The 17,518-nt window shown below is 35.4% G+C and overlaps 1 protein-coding gene across 1 annotated transcript in view; it reads right to left on the bottom strand.

The window, feature by feature from the left end:
- Positions 1–17,518, bottom strand: part of TEX10 (testis expressed 10) — a 42,199-nt gene that overhangs the window by 12,953 nt on the left and 11,728 nt on the right. Inside the window, 6 exon segments of the mRNA XM_019729232.3 lie at positions 506–639; positions 2,297–2,385; positions 6,125–6,302; positions 7,593–7,768; positions 8,979–9,114; positions 9,877–10,115. Of these exon segments, the coding sequence (XP_019584791.3) occupies positions 506–639; positions 2,297–2,385; positions 6,125–6,302; positions 7,593–7,768; positions 8,979–9,114; positions 9,877–10,115 (952 nt within the window).

Below are 17,518 nucleotides of genomic sequence, written 5' to 3'. Positions count from 1 at the left end.
TAAAGTGACTGCTTAAATTTACTACATTTATCTAACAATATTTTTAAGTTGAACTTTAAAGCTTGAGGAAAAACCAGGGTTTTAACTTTAATACACTACATATTAATTCTTACAACCAAAGAGACTGAACAATCTTTTGTTTAAAAAAAAGCCACCTTCAAAGATTTCAAATCCTAAAGTCTTCCTCACCATTCAATACCTAAGTGAAATTCTTCCTTTCCCATGAAAGCTTTCTTTTCCATATATGTATCCATCTTACGCTAAATAAATTTGTCTCTGTCATTCAAATTGCTAATTTATTGTATTCTAGTGGCACAATTTCTAATAATAAGAAACACTTCTCTTTTAGAAACATACAACTCCTTTCCAAGCTCATAAGCACTTCAGAACATGGATCATGTCTTACACAACTCAGAGTATCTGCTGTGCGGAAATCCTATATATAGTAACCATTGGTGACTGATGAACTGAATAACCATCAATTTCTTTTTAAATGCACTATTACCTCTGTTACATCCCAATGATGTAAAAATTGATCCAAGTCTGTAAGGTAAAGAAGCACAGGGGAAAGCTGTGTCTGGATGACATGAGGAACTCCTCGGAGGTTCTGAAGCCAAGTCAACTCCTCTTTTGAAAACCCTAATTTAGGTACAAAGAAAGTCAAATTAAAAAAACTAATCACAAACCAAGTGACAGTCTTCAAATTTTTATAAAAAAGAGATGACATGTACCTTAAGTTAAATTCATTAAACTACCTTGTTTTCTCTGAATTTCTGCATCTCATGTAGTATTTTAAAAAATGAATAGCTAGCAATGAAGACAGTAACAGTGATATAATTATGTACACAAATGATGTGTCGATCCAATCTCTAATACAGCAAGAAATAGCTTTTGCCCCTTATATAGAGGGGTTTACCACTTTTATCCAAAAAAAGTGAAAGGAGTAACTTTCCAATTAATAGTAGCTTAAAAAAAGCAAATGAACATTAAAATAATATATTCCTTCATATATATATATATATATGTATATATATATGTATATATATATATACACACACACCAAACTATATTCTCTTATATAATAGCTCTTCAAATGTTTTAAAACTACTCTTTCCCTCCTAAATCTCTTTTTTCTTTTTTTTGATAATGCACATGTAGTTCCTTCACAACTACACCTTATACAAAATTTCTGATTCTCTTACCTTCCTACTACACTTGGCCTGACCGACACAGAAAACTTGTCGAAGTCCCTCCTGAAAGACAGCTCTCAGAATGATCAGAATACCTGCGGAGTCGTCTGAGCCTAGCTTTCTGCTTTCATGTTCAGATCACTGTGTTTCCTGAACAGGCATCACCTAGTTTGACAGCCACATCACATCACTGACTCCTCATGAGATTTCTAAAACCACTAAACCTTTTGCCAAGTACTACTATGACACTGCACAGGATATACACTAAACCTTTTGCCAGATACTATTATTACAACATAAAGCCCCCACTTTCATCTCAAATGTGTATATCCGAAACTATCAAATAAATATGTAGGAGTCTACATTTATCTTTTTATGTAGTATTTATCTTGCAAGATTCAGTTCATTATCAGAATCTGTCAAGTTCTTTTTGGATTCTGACTTAACATATTAATTAAGTCTCCTAATTACAAGTCTTCAAAAAATTTCAAAGAATCTCATTTTTATTACCCAACTACAAAACTGAAATGTTGAACTAGTACAATCATTTAAAACAATAGTTACTAGTTACACATCTAACTTACATTATTTCTAGACTCATTTTACTAATTTTTGAGGGCAAATAGAATGTAGAAAATGTTTAATCAAAATCTAATGCTCAAGTTGAACATTTTAAATATGTTTAAAATGGATATTCTGTTCATCACATTTTTAAAGTATGCAATGGGGCGTCCTCTGGCTATTTGAATATAAGAGTCAAATATCTCCACTGCTCTATAAACAAAGATAAAAATAAAGCTGAGAAATAAGACTAAGAAGAAAATGAAAAAATAATCATTTGACATTCAAATAATCCCCAAGTTTTTGGTACTTGTACTATGAGAGATTGAAAGACGAATCATGCATCTCCCTACCTCAAGAGCCTGACAATGTAGGGTACAAATAAAATTCCTTCAAAGATTTCCACTTATTAATCAATAAAAATCATTCTAAGATAGATAATTTATCATCTTCAAAACTTAGAACCAAATATATAAGACAGGAGATTTTAGGATAATCTTCATACTAGGTTTTTTCCCTTTAACTTGGCAGGTAAATGTGGTTACCTGTAAGTGTTGAAAATAAGAAGCTGAAATAGTCTACATCACTCATCAACCAGTCTTTAACTGAATACTTCCATCCAGAAAATGATGATCTATAATAAACAATGGAAGAACTATTATTACCGTAAGTGACCAACCTGAAGACTCAAAAATAGCACAGTCTATAACCATTCTTTCTTTATTGAAAACGAGTCTGATTTAATAGCTTAAAACCCATAGTATGTATCTACTTGATATATAAGGGGGTTCAAGTACCATAGTATGGAAAATTTAACGTCTCACATATTTATATTTATGTAGTTTTGTTAAAAAGCCTAATTGGTTTACGTATATAGTATAACTTAGAAAATTTCCACACCATTTGAAAATCAGTTTTGCTTTTCAGTAGCTATGTATTTACTACTGGATTTTTATGGAGTCTTATTCTTGCTTACTTTAAACAAGCTCCAGCTTCCTACCTAAGCCAAAATATCTTAATTAGGCGAAGAATACTTCCATTTAACACCACTCTAAGATGACTATGTGTTCCTATACTTTGCAAAGCTGTAACTAGGTCTACTTAACAATAGCACAGCTAAAGTACTGGAAGGGGACTCAAGGGAACAGCTAAATGTAAAGCAGCTTCTCATTAAATGAGGATTATCTGGTTCCTGCTATGAGACTGGTTTCCAGGGACTCCTTTAAAAACTCAATTCAAGGTAAGGCTCAGAAGGAAGAGAACAAGTATCAACCAGGAATAATATAGCAAAAGGGGCTGAGAAAGATCAGATCCAACACGCTGAGACTACAAATTTTATCACAGATATCTGAATAAGTATCAGACAAAATTAGGAGTTTCTAATTCAACTAGAAGCACTTAATTAATAAACATTTTTACTATTAAATGCATTTAACCCAATGAAAACAGGAATCAACTGCACCATCCAGTGGCTAAAAGAGGTCGCAAATCCATTTAAGAGTCTATTTTGGACCAACGACAAGCAACAGGTCACACTGTACTTAAAACTATGATGCCCATATATACTGTTCAAGCCAGACACTTCTGAGAGTGATAGGGGATGCCAGTACTAATTTGCTGGGACAAAAGAAGTAAACGAACTGCTCCTCACAGGCCAGAACATATAGTCACCCTCCTTAAAACCAAGCCAAATTTCTTAGTCCAAGAATTTCTCCCATCTTAAGAGATTTTTATCTAACATTTATGTCTTATGTTCCCCAATCTAGCTATAAACAAACTAGGGGCAGAGAACAGGACTGAGCAAAGGCCAGAGGAACACCACAAGTATAATGGTATGGACAAAACATCAAACTCTAAAAAGCTCTAAGCGAGTGGTATAAAAGGTAGGGGCAGCAACTCTAAATACATTTAAAAAAACAAAATGAACACCAATAGTTTTTAGCTGATGGGTTTTTCCACACATGGAACGAACTGATATTCGTTGGTGGTATCCTGCTTTTAGATAAACTCCCTGATAGAACAGGGTATCAGAACTCCCAAACCTGAACTGAACTTGATTTCAGTCCCATTAGTGTGACAAACAAAAATCACAAATGATTAAAGAAATATTTCAGGCAAATCTTGCAACAGTGCACAAATAGATGGGATTAAGAAGACTATTAGTACAGATGAGAGATAATGAAAAAGTTAGCTAGTTTATCGTCATGGTCAAGAACAGAAAGGGATAGTTTGAAGAGAAAACCAAAGATATGAAATAACCCCAGCATATGTTGAAAGGAACTAAACATTATTCTTAAATTCAAATCTAGGAAAAGTGATACAATGATGCTATTTGCCTGAGAAAAGTTGAAAAATCCCAGTTTTTTATTATTTTTTAAGAGATTAGTTTGAATGGGAACAATACAGCTACAGAGAGAGAGATCTAACAGACTTTGTAAATACTAAAAATCAAATTTCAACTTGGTGAACTTTCAACTACAAAGACAATCAGCTTTTAATTTAATGATCATGAACCCCTATTATCTCTAAGTTAATATATCTTCTCAACACTCACCCCACATTTCCACAAAAAGAAAAAAGACCTTTGAAAACTTCCTTGACAAAAGTTAGGCATAAACATAACTGATGTTGATAAAAATACACCTTCCAAAGAGAATCAATTTCAAAGGGAAATGTTCAAAAGGTAATTTAAACTGAATGTTAAAACAGATCCTCCATTAGTTACATCAAAGGAACAGAGTGCCCTCTAGTGGAAGTTAAACACAAGATCACTTGAGTTACATAAAAAGAAATAACATCTATTTTTTTTTAAAGGCCTAGCTTGTTAAATAATTGTTTGCATTAGACAAAGAGTAGGGTTTTCTTTTTTTTTTAATTTCTAAGGAAAAAAAAACACGGGAAACTAATAGATGTTTAAAATACTTAAAAATAAGACCAAGTCTCTCTCTAATGCTCACACAACAGAATAACCCTTGAATTTTCACATATAACACATTGCAAATAGCTCTCTTCTGCTAAAAGGAAAAGTTATCATCAGTTATGAAGCATACTTCGGGTAACCAGATTCAAATATATGTCCTATACTGGTGTGAAAAGACTGGCAAACAAAGATAAAGAAAGTCTACCAATAAAGTGAGCTGCTCCTGTCTAACTAGGGTAGGGGATCTACACAAAAAGCTACAGGAAGCTAGTCTGTAAATTTTACAGTTACAGCCTAGATTTCAATTTCTGCCCAAAACCGTATCAGACCCTGTCCACAAGCCACAATAAGTAATAAATATTGCTGAATACTAAAATACTATGTCTGGTGATACAAACAAGATGTTTAAGGATTCTGTGAACACTCGCAATATGAAACACTATTAGTTATAAAACCTTTCAGAGTAAAATGATAAAGCCACCGTTGAAAACATCCTGACAGTTACTTGAAAAATTAAACAGAATATGATCTGTCAATTCCACTTCTGCATATATAGCCAAAAGAATTAAAAGCAAGGACTCAGAGAGGTTTGTACACCAATATTCACAGCAGCATTATAGCCGAAAGATAGAAACAACCAAAGTGTCCATCAACAGATGAATAAACAAAATGTAGTATATACACACAATGGCACATTACTCAGCCTTAAAAAGGAAGGAAATTCTGACACATACTACAAGGATCAACCTTGAAGAGTTATGCCGAGTGAAATAAGGAAGACACAAAAGGACGAACATTGTATGATTCCACTGACATGAGGTACCTAAATAATCAAAATCATGAAGACAGAACAGCGGTTAGCAGTCACTGGGCGGGGCAAGGTGAAGGAAAAGTTATTCTATAATGGGTATAGAGTTTCAGTTTGGATGATGAGAAAGTTCTGAAGATGGATCGTGGTGCTAGTTACACAACAGGAATGAACTTAATGCCACTGTCCAGTTTTAACTGCACACTTAAAAGTATGTTTTAACACACACACACACACACACACGATTTCAAGTGATTCCTTGTCTTGAGTCCACAAACTTATTTAGTGCACCAGCTACACTAATTTCTGAGCTCCCTGAAAGGAAGGTCTGTACCACAATTCCTTAACACCAAAGGTTTTAAGCATAGTACTCCCACCTACCATGGAACCCTTACTATACGCTTTTGATTATTTCAACCCTTTTTCCAATCTATCTATTGAAATCATTGAACAAATAACTCAAAACAGTCTTGCTCTAGTGAACTTTAGCTAGCAATAACATCAACAGTTTTAACTGTTGCATTAAGAGCAAACGAAGGTAGTAGCACTGTGATTTTAAAAGCCTCCTGTACTTCACAAATTGCCAAAAGAAGGGATGAGGGAAAAGATTATACACTTAAAATACAGCTCACTTGAGCATGCTACCTCATGTGCAGTATCCCAATAAGCATGGCAGCTAAACTTGAACTGAGTCTTCCCATAATACAGCAACGACTTAACCGAGAAAGCAAATCAGCAGGCAAACTGGGCAGAAAATATACAAGCTGGACCAAACACTGCTGAGAAGCGGCTGGCAGAACCACCACAGCGCCTTCTTGTGGATCTAGTGGGGTAGACAGACATATTAAATTCAACGACAGTCAATTTACAAACCAGAGATTAAATTAATAAAGCAGACTGATAATTTTCACTGTTATGCTAAAGCTATTATTTTCACTGTTATGACTAAGTTCTATCATAAAGCATGTATGTATGGCTTAAGCTATTTTCTAAAGTAAAACATAACCATTATTCATTTAAAGATATATTTACTGTAATTAATTTCATAACATCCAAGTGTCTTATTTGAATTATGAACTTTGATGGGGGTAAAGGGATTGGACACAATGCAAAACAGTAAAAATCAAGTACTTTTGCTAAATAGTGACAATTAACAGTATCAGCCTAATCTAAAGCAAAAGACCCCTTCATATAAGCAATACTAAAACTACAAATTTAAACATATACCCCGAAAGGTGAAAACAAACCAAATGTCCACCACTGAAATGAATGGATAAATATAAGTGGTATTTCCACACAATGAAATACTACTCAGCAATAAAAAGAAATACTGATACATGCTTCAATATGGATGAATCCTGAAAACATGTTAAGTGCAAGAAGCCAGACTCAAAAGGCCCCATATTATATAATTCCATTTATATGAAATGTCCAGAACAGGCAAATCCACAGAGACAGAAATGTAGATTAGTAGTTGCCAAGAGCTGAGAAAGGAGGGAATGGGGAGGGACTACTAATGGGTACAGTTTCCTTTGGGGGATGATAACATTATTCTAGAATTAGATAATGGTGATGATTGTATAACCTTGGGAATATGTTAAAAAAATAACTGAATTGTACACGTTGTGAAATGGCAAATTTTATGGCATATGAATTACATCTCAATAATAAATATAAATTATATATATGTATATATCCTAGAATGCTTTTGATATTTTTGCTTAAAATATTAAATAGTTCCAGGGATGAATAAATATTAATATATGGAAGTTATACAAGATATCCATGATGTTAAAATGAATAATTTCCCACCAAAGCTTCAAAGGTTTTTAAACACCTGAGTTTTAAATTTGTGAATAGCAGGTGAAACTTAAAAGACAATTTAAGAATGCAAAAAGCACCTACAACCATTAACCTAAAATCATTCTAATAAAGAATACTTACTCTTGCAAATGAATTTATAGTTTGATGTTTGCTTTTGTTTCAGCAATCTAATCATGACATAACTAATTCATAATAATTTAAAAGGAAGGCAAGTCTGGAGAGCTTCCCTTAGAAACTTTTCCTAAATCAGGGTAGACCAGTGATAGCCTACAGTTAAACCAACTCTTACCATAGATTCGGAGAGCAGTAGCTTGTAAGCTTTTTAGTAATTCTTTATGTGCTCGTGCTGCAGCAGTATGGATGATATCTATAAGCTGTGTTGAGAGCTCAGGGTTTCGGGAGCCAAGATGAGCGAGCTGCAGTGGTAAACCAGCCAGCCAACGGGATAACACTTTACTACGATATCTAAGAAAGGCCAAGGAAGAACAAAATAAAGTACAATTTCAAAGACAAGAGAGAAATTTAAAGATTTTTTAATATAAGTAAACCATAAAAAGACAAGTCATTTATCAATAACACCACATTTACTCATTTAAACATTTGAGAGCCTCTGAGATTGTCGGCATCATTTATTCAGCTGTAGCATTTTCTAAGGTTTTACTCCCTAAATTAAAAAGTTCATGTAATTTGGGGCACAATCTAAACTGTATTTTTATCTTAAAGTACACAGACACTACTTAACTCTTTGTGTACTACTTATCTTATTATTAGTGTTAATTATTAAACTATATTAACTCATGATGCATTCAATGTAGAGTGTCCCCACATTCAATGGCTTTGACTTGTCATTTCAGTTCTTTAGTATACCTGCTAAAGCTCTAATGTCTCCTTACGCAGGTAACAGCGATCACTTTTTCTGTCCCCCAGACGCTTAGTGGTTTCAGCATGACCTTTGTTGCCACAGACCTGAATTTACACTTTAGCCACTACCTCTACCATGTCACTCACCAATTTATTTAACTTAAGCTTGTTTCCTTTTGTAAAATATGAGTAACAGTACGTACCCTTTATAGCAGGAGCATGAGATTTAGATAAAAACTATGAAAAGCACCTGGCTTATAGTAAAGACTCAAATATATTCCAACAACTCCCTACATATGCTGAGGTGTCCAAAATCTCTATCTTCCAGTCAAACACCTCTTCCTGATTGTCTCAAATAAACCTCAAACTCACCATATCAAAAAACTAATTCCTTAGTTCTACCATTTGTATTGTCTGTCTCATCTGATAACACCAAGCTAAGCCACAAACTCTCGTCATCTTCTATTGTCCTCATTCTCATACCATATGCCCCAATATGTCACTAAGGGCTAGGGTTCAACCTTCTTAATTTTTATGGAAAGTAAAAGATACTGCTATAGCTTGTTCCCACTATCCTTTAGCTGTAAGTGGACAAGTGAAAATATATGCTCAAAGAGGCTTTTACCTGCTCAGTTATGCGTATAAAGATTGCTGGCACTATTATGTATGCTTCTTCATAAAATTTTAAATCTCTTCTTAAATGCAACCAACAAGAGTGACCTTCTCCAAAGATTTAATCATTCTAGCAACTTATTTAAATAGACTGCAAAATAACTTGGTGAGAAAAAGAAATGCCAAATAAATGAAACTTTACCTGACTCTGTAAGATCTCACTTCTTCTTTTTGATAGATTTTACTGAAAAACTTCAGTAACAAAGTCCGAACTGGAAGGAGAAGGCCCCTCTGCTGATACAATGTATAAACTGCCTTGATGAGAGACTCTGTACCCTCTAAAAACAGAGAAAAACCAACTACATGTGAATAAAAAACGTTTCTTCACCAGCCCCCCCAATTCCTCTAAAAGCAAAGAGGTAGTTTTCTGTCTTCCAGTAACAAAGTAGATATTAGCCACAAACTGATGACTATCATGGAATTCCTATAGCAATGGCCTAACATAAAAGCCCAACCAATCCAAGATTACAGTATAAATTTTCCTAAGCGATAACAAAGCTAAATAGGAATAACAAAAATCGGAATATTAAAAAGGTGAATAAGATGGGAATAGGAACCGAATAGGAAAGCTTTGTTTTTGAATGAGAGAATTAGTAAGTCACACTAAAAACTAACTTAATGTGACATAACTTCAAGCTAGAAAAAACGTAAAGAGAAAAGCAGAATTCATTCTACAAGAATCAAGGAAAAAGCTCTGAAATTCTAGTCAAACTAGGTAAGAAGAGGGCATTTCTTCATCACGAGGCTTGATGGCATTTCCTCTTAATAATACCTACCTCCTTTTACAGTAATTCTCTAACCTAGAAGTCTTACCAATTTGCTTCAGAATGGACCTATCCATTGAGAAAGGGATGCTCAGAGCCATAAACAATTTGTGTTCAAGTAGACAGTTCTTTATAATTATGCCAGCTACCTTTTATGGCTTGAAGGTAATTAACTCGACTACATGGAATGTTTGAAAGTTATCCATTTAAAGCTAGACCCTAAATAGCATGCGTAAGAGCTCCTTTCCTAAATAAAGATAAAGCAGCATCACCTACCTCTGTTTGGTTGTATCTCCATTAACCTCCACGATACCCCAAGCAATCTGTTCAGCTGCTTACTATTTAGCCTACAGCCATCTTCAAGGGTCTCTGTCACAAATTTCCTTATCATTTCTATCCAATTGGAATCCTTCTGCAAAGTTGAGGCATTTGCCAGGGAGACCATGATATCAGACAGTGTTAAATTCAGTAAGAGATGATCTACATTATTGGAGAGAATCATGCAATGCTTGATGCTAAAAACAAACAAAGACATACACATCTGTAAGTGCCTGCTTCACTTAGAATACTTAAAATAATCTATTAATAAGTCAAACAGTATTTCCTTCCAGGATAAATTGCCAAGAAGACAGGTATGTAGGTACGATTTAAGACACTGTTTTGTGAATAAACCATTCATTACGGAACGAGGGTTGTTAAGAGGTCATGAATTAGAGTATATACTACTTAGTTCATTACCTAAGTTGTTATTTACACAAAAAGTAAGGGCCTCTGTAACACTGCTTGGTAATCTTAGAAGTATTTGGAGATAAGAAGACTTGAAAATCTCAACACACAAAGATTTTTTTTTTTTAAGCAGATACTAATATTTGATGGAGATCACAGCCGAACTTGGCTCTGCTTCTAACTAATCATGACTTAACAGAATCACTAACTTCTCCTGACCTGTTTCCTTACGTGTGAAATAAGGAGACTGGTCCAGATAAGCACTGTTCTGAAATAACATGATCTTGTAATTCACATATAAAAATCAGTTGTTTCTAGCCAAATTAAACACATTTCTTCAAAATTGAAAGAAATGTCAAAAAAAACCTCAAAATAGAATACCTTCATAAAAACAGTATTTGCAACTCAGACTAGACTCATTTCAGACTATAGTGTATTCAACAGCACTGCCTATTTATTTCATGTTTAGAAAAACGTAAAGTTGATTAAAGTAAAAAATATCTCAAACTGAACCAATTTTAAAGGCAAATGTTAATCCTGGATTAAGCCTGAACAAGGAAGGACATCTTGGTTTCCGACAAATACACGGAAACCACAAATACATGGGGAAGGAAATAAAAGAAATTTGGTGTTATTACAGCATCAAATGTAGGGCTAGGAGTGATAAATGAACCTAGAGAGGTAAAATGGGGCCAGATTACAAAGGGGTGGAGGTTAAGGACACTGAAATTAATTCCATAGGCATAGCAGTAACATGACTGAAAACGTCTTTCAGATGGATGATTCTGTGGATGGAACAGGAAATACGAGTTATAAGACTATAAGCAAAGAAGCAGGTATATAGGTATTGTAGCAATCCAGGCAAGAGATGACAAGTGCAAGAACCAGGGTCAATGCTGGCATGGACTGGGAAAACGGGGGACATTTAGGAAGAATAAAAATTAGCTGGATTTGAAGTTTGCTTAAATGTATACATGTATGTGAGTTTTGGGATGGTGGGTATTGGAAGACTCAAGGGCTCTACACTGGTGACTGGGTTAATGAAAATGATATAGAAGAGAGAGGAGCAGTGATCCAGAAAATTAATTCTACTTTTGATATGTTGAGCTTAAAGTGTCGCTGGTATAAAGTCAGGCAGGGAAGGCAAACAGACAACTCAACGTACAAGTCTGATAACTGAAGGCAGAAGTCGGAGCTATTTAATAGAATTACCCATATGACCATTCCTACCTCCAAAAGAAGCTGGGAAATCTAGTATGCCCAGCTAAAAACTGGGAATTCTATCATTAAGAAAGGTGAGACTGAAAACTGGGCCAGATGACTAGCAATCTGCCATAAACCCAAAATTACTACTAGATTATTTGCCAAACTGCTCAGCACCCAAAACCAAGGCACATTCTAAACTAACTAAACCACCCAAAAACTGAATTGCAGTATTTCTTCACCACAGGTAGAGCTTTCCAAGATTTACCCTAAGCAGATTTATCTCAAGCAGCATAATCTATTACTATCTAAAAGGCCTCAATGAACATTGCAAACTTGGGAAAATTCATTCTGCTCCTCCAATAACTTATACAAAAATTGAAAGACGAAACATACCAATTGTCAATTCTGAGGGAGGCAGGCCTCTGGGAAAACTCCGATTATCAGTAATGATAGTGTAAGTAATAAGAACTAATCCCCTTTCTGAAAAGAACTTGAAAAGCTAGATGCAATTCTTTTTAAATAGTCTCTAAAAGCATTCAAGAGCTAATAAGATAATGAACATTTACTGGGCCCCAAAATCTGGGAAAAAGCGAAATCCCAGCACTCAAGGATTAGGCATAAGGGCAATTGCCAATCCGAAAGAAAAAGCTGCAAACTGCAATAACCTTTCAGTGCACTCGGGAAAGTCAAAGCCTAGGGCCTGCCAAACATGAGGACTTTAGTACATTATCCCTACTTCACCCTTAAAGGCTTCTTCTCTCCCAGAGTAAAGGTGAACTAGAAGTAAAAATAGCTCTTACATAAAAATCAATCCCAGTTTAGTATCATCCCAGCAATTTAAGTAACAATTCTTCCCAACTAGATACTATATAGATTCAGTGCAACTCCAATCAAAATCCCAGCAAGCTATGTTATCAACAAACTGATTCTAAAATCTGTAACAAAAGGCAAAAAACCTAGAATACCCATCACAAGACTGAAGCAGAACAAAGTTAGAGGACTCATACTACCTAATTTCTATAGGAAGTATGACTTACTATAGTCATAGTAAGTTGTACAGTAAGACTTACTACACAACTACAGTAATCAAGGCAGCATAGTATTGGTGAAAGAACACACATCTGATAATTAAAAAAAGAGCTCCAAAATAGACCCACAAAAATATAGTCAACTGGTTTTAGACTAAGGATCAAAAGCAATTCAATGGAGAAAACATAGTCTTTTCAACAAATGTTGCTGGGAACAGTTGGCCAGAAATTCTAGAACTGAAAAACGTAGAAAATAAATTCAATGGATTTGTGTTTAACGACAATTGAACAAAACTAAAGAATTAAAATCTGAAAGATATGATAAAAGAGAAATAGGTAGAAGATTCAGTAAATAGTACACATTAATTAGAGTCTTTAAAGGAAAAAAGAGAAATGGGACTTCAATGTTTTAAAAAATGACAATTTTTTTAAAGACATTTCACTCAAGATCTCAGATTTACTAAGTCTACTGAATCCCAAAGAGAATAAAAAACAAAACCACAATTGGATACAGCATTGCGAAACTGCAGAAAACAAAAGACAAGGAGAAAAATGTTAAGGGGAGAAAAAACAGGTAACTTTTAAAGTAGCAACAGTTAGACTCATAGCTGACTTCTTGGCACAACAATGAAAACCAGGAGAGAGTAAAGTGTAATTGGCAGTGTGCTTAAAGAAAACTGCCAGACCTAAAGTATGAAGCAGTACTAGACTGCTATGCTCTGCTAAAACATCCTTTAGAAATGAAGAAGAAATATTATTTAAAAAAAAAAAAAAAACCTCCAGCAGACTTAAATGATCCCAGATGGATGGACAGAGATATATGAAAAAAATCAAAAGCAATAAAGGAGGAAATACATGGCTAGAACTCAGGTGGTAGATACAAGTTCTCCAAAATATTAATTTTTGCTTGGACACTCAAATTTTATCATTGGCTCAGATATTATCGGTGGTTTTCCTGGAATTGAAAGGCTTACTTTATTCATTTTTGAGAAAATATCTGCCAAATACCCAAGTCTGAATAACCTGTTCATCTGTTAGTCACTGTTTCACATTTAAATCACCATGTCCAATACAGGAAAATACTCACAAATAGAATAATCACACTAGTGTATTTCCTTCAGACAACCATCATTCTTTGGTATCTAGCTGAAATACTTCATGCACACAGAATATTAAAAATATGTGTTCTCAAGGGTCACGCCTTAATAAAATTAGCAATTTTCACTGCTTTATTAAGGACATTTTTAAGTGAAAGTGGCATGTTCTTTTAAACTATCAGTGCAAGGTGGTGAAGCATACAATGTCTATTAGTACTGTTTTGGTGTCACTGCCTTAATCATGCTAAGATACCAGCAGTTTTACCCACCATTGTCTTTGTACCATCAGTGCAAATGTCAGAATAGTGAAAAAGGCAAATAATACCTTAATATAACTGTGAAAATAGTTCTCACCTTGTGCACCAAGGGTCACAGACCACACTCCTTTAGAACTGCTACCTTAGATAAATGGCTTAAGAGTAAGCTGGCTAACATGGGGGAGGGAGGGATGAACAGGCAGAGCACAGAACATTTTTAGGACAGTGAAACTATCCTGTATGATACTATCACAGTGGATACATGTCATTATACACATCAAAACTCATAGAATGTATACTAAGAATGAACCCTAATGTAAACTGTGAACTCTGGCTGATGACGTGTCAGTGTAAGCAATGTATGACTCCACTGTGGGTGTGGATGCTGACAGCGAGGGAGGCTGCGCATCTGCGGAAGCTGGAGTACGTTGGAACTCTGTACTTTTTGCTCAATTTTACTATGAACCTAAAACTGCTCTAAAAAAATAAAGACTATTAAAAAACAAGAATGAAATGCTGGTATATACTACAACATGAATAAACCCTGAAGACATTATGCTAAGTGAAATTAAGCCAGACACTAAAGGATAAATATTGTATGATTCTTACACGAGACACTAGAATTGTCAAATTAATAGAGACAGAAAGTAGAACAGTGCTTCCCGGGAAAATAGGAGGCGGAGAACATGGGGAATTATTGTTTAATAAGTAGAGTTTCAGTTTGGGAAGATGAGAAAGTTCTGGAGATGGCTGGTGGTGATGTGATGATTGCACAACATACTGAATGCCACTGAACTGTGCACTTAAAAATGGTTACAATGGTAAATTCCGTGTTATGTATATTTTACCACAATAAAAGTAAATATCCTTTTTTAACCCTGTATTTCAACACATGAAAAAATTTAGACATGAGGTAAAAATTTAACTGCGGGTACATTCGTAAGTGTGAAGACCACTGGCCCAGACCACTGTTGGCTCCACTGACTTGAACTTACGTTGCCCTCCACAGGCTTTCTGCTCAGTGTTCAATGCACTTCCTTATGAAGTACAAGAGCAGCCTATAGTCCCTAAAAATGAATCGCAGGGGAACCTTATGAAGAATTAGTTACCCTACCAATCCATTTTTACTAAAAATTCCACAATTTCACCATCTCAGCTCTTTCATCAAGTTAACGCTTTTCACCTTTTCCATCTTGGCACAAATCACTTGATCAGGGCAGCCTTCCCTAGGACTCTACTCCCCTCCCCGCCATGAAAGATCAGGACCAGCTCCCTATTATATACTCTTTTGTTACCCTAATCTCTTCCTTCATTAACTTTACCACAGTTGGTCACTGATTAAAGAATCAAAGAAGTAAATGTCTCCCTTATTAGACTATAATCCACAAGAACTGGCACTCCACCTATATCCTTTACCAATAAATGCTCAGCAAGTACTATACCAAGTGCCTTGCACGTATTACGGTGTTTTCCCGAAAATAAGACCTAGCCGGACGATCAGCTCTAATGCATCTTTTGGAGCAAAAATTTTACTATAAGACTGGGTCTTATATAATATAATAAATATAATACAATATAATATAATACAATACAATACCAGGTCTTATATTAATTTTTGCTCCAAAAGACACATTATAGCTGATTGTCTGACTAGGTCTTCCTTTTGGGGAAACACGGTATGAGTCCAATAAATTTGCTGAATAATGATGGTACACCCATATACTACTGGATAATTTACTTGTATTTAATGGTCTACCAAATTCCAAACATCCTAACCATGATTTACTCTCATTTTGATGAAAATTACATATGGAACCTCTTACTAAAAAAAAAAAGAAAAGAAAAAAGAAAAGAAAAAACACACACATACAATTCTATTCAGGAGTTCAAAGACTTTCTGAAACTTATTTATGGACCTGATTAAAAAATTTTGCTCTAGTAAGCAATTATATGTGGGGGGAAAAACATCTTGTTCAAGAAAGTCTCTCCCGATTTGACTCTGTCCTCTCCATCTCCAGTTACTCCATAAATTAATCTCTCTAAAACATACTTTTGATCCAACCAAAAGTCTTCAATGCCAAAAGGATCAAAGCTGCAAGATAAATGAATTTCAACGACAAGAAATTACTTTCCGCATCAAGGCTAGTGAACCGCAGAAACCAGATTTGACCCAGATCTGCCCGATGTTCTCCCTTACCCTAATCCTATAGCTACCTTGTAGGGTATCTGCTCCGGGTAGTATTTCTCATCCCTTGCTCCATTTCTGCCTTCTAAAATCATATTCATGCCCATTACTCTTCAATACAGCTTGTCTGTTTATCCTAACAAGGATCTGTCTCTTCCTATGAATTCCTATAACACTTCTTGCATACTAACATTTATATATCGCCTTACGTTATATATGTAAATTCACTTTTCCTCCTGTCAGTTTTTGAGCTCTTGTTTCTCAGCTTCAAACCCAACCTTCTACACTCTGCTCCATGAACCTGGGGCTGGGACTCTGAGCCACATTTTTTTCTTTTGCAGCTGGTTTCTTTTTAGGCTATGCCAATAAGGGGGTAATAGAAAAAACTGAAAAGCTATAGGAGGAAGAAGGGATGGCTCTCCTTTCTGTTTGCTGCCTAGTTCTGCGTTTGCTTCAGCTTTTGCTGCTGGGGCAACCCAACAACTCTTTTTCAGGCTAGCAGCAGTTCATTCTAGTAGCCACAGCTGATTCCACTTGGCAGTTTTTCTGACACAGCACGAGCATCAATCCTCACATCCCTAAGAAACACCAGCACCAGCCAGCCAGAACCTCCTCTGCAGAATTCTGGAGCCCAGCTCCATGGGGTCCCTCTTCTGATCTCAAAGACATTAGCACCAGCTGAGGACCAATCGCTTCTCCAGAGGTTTGAGTTTTGGCTTCTCATGGCCTTTCCTCCAGACTTCCTCCCCTGTTCCGTTCTCCGAGTCCTAGAGATAGTAGCCACTTCCTGCAATTGCTACCTCCATAGTATCTTACTGTTACCTTGTCTTTTCAGTTCATACCTAGTTAGCAATTTTTATATTAAATTCTGTTAAAATCACTGGTGTGGTTTCTGCCTCCTGACTGGGCAATGGCACACTCTTTTGCCAATTTTATGGGGTGTTTTTTTTTTACTGATTTTATAAAATCGCTCAGGAGAACAAGGAGTATACCTTAAGACATCTGACTATCTCTACCATGCTACTTTGTTTATAGTAAGCATCCAAAATAAATGTTTGGTAAATGAATGAAAAGCTCATCTCCCTGTGACACTGCCTTATCACTTCTGAGCATATCCTGTGAACCCTGCTCAAACAGCCTCATTGATTCTCTAGGCACTTTCTTCCTGTTGGCAAATTTAAGAATCTTTTAACAGACTTTAAGGTCCTTTCAAGTGTTTGCTCCCTTGAGGGAACTGCAGTTAGTGCTCTAGCTTGTACCTACCTAGCTTATCAAATTTTACTAGATAACTTGTTTTTAGGTTATCTGCTCTCAGTTGATGTAAACATTTTAAATAGTTTCAAGGTTTACATTTTGTTAACTCCATCTTCTAATCCAAAACCCTTTCTTTCTGCTTATTTTAGACAAGAAAACTATTTT

This window comes from Rhinolophus sinicus, chromosome 16 (genome assembly GCF_057876585.1).
Source record: "Rhinolophus sinicus isolate RSI-liver-muscle chromosome 16, RSI-T2T, whole genome shotgun sequence".
In the NCBI taxonomy this organism is placed as follows: domain Eukaryota; kingdom Metazoa; phylum Chordata; class Mammalia; order Chiroptera; family Rhinolophidae; genus Rhinolophus; species Rhinolophus sinicus.
The sequence above is the reverse complement of the archived record's forward strand: the minus strand, read 5'-3'. Positions and strand labels throughout refer to the sequence as shown.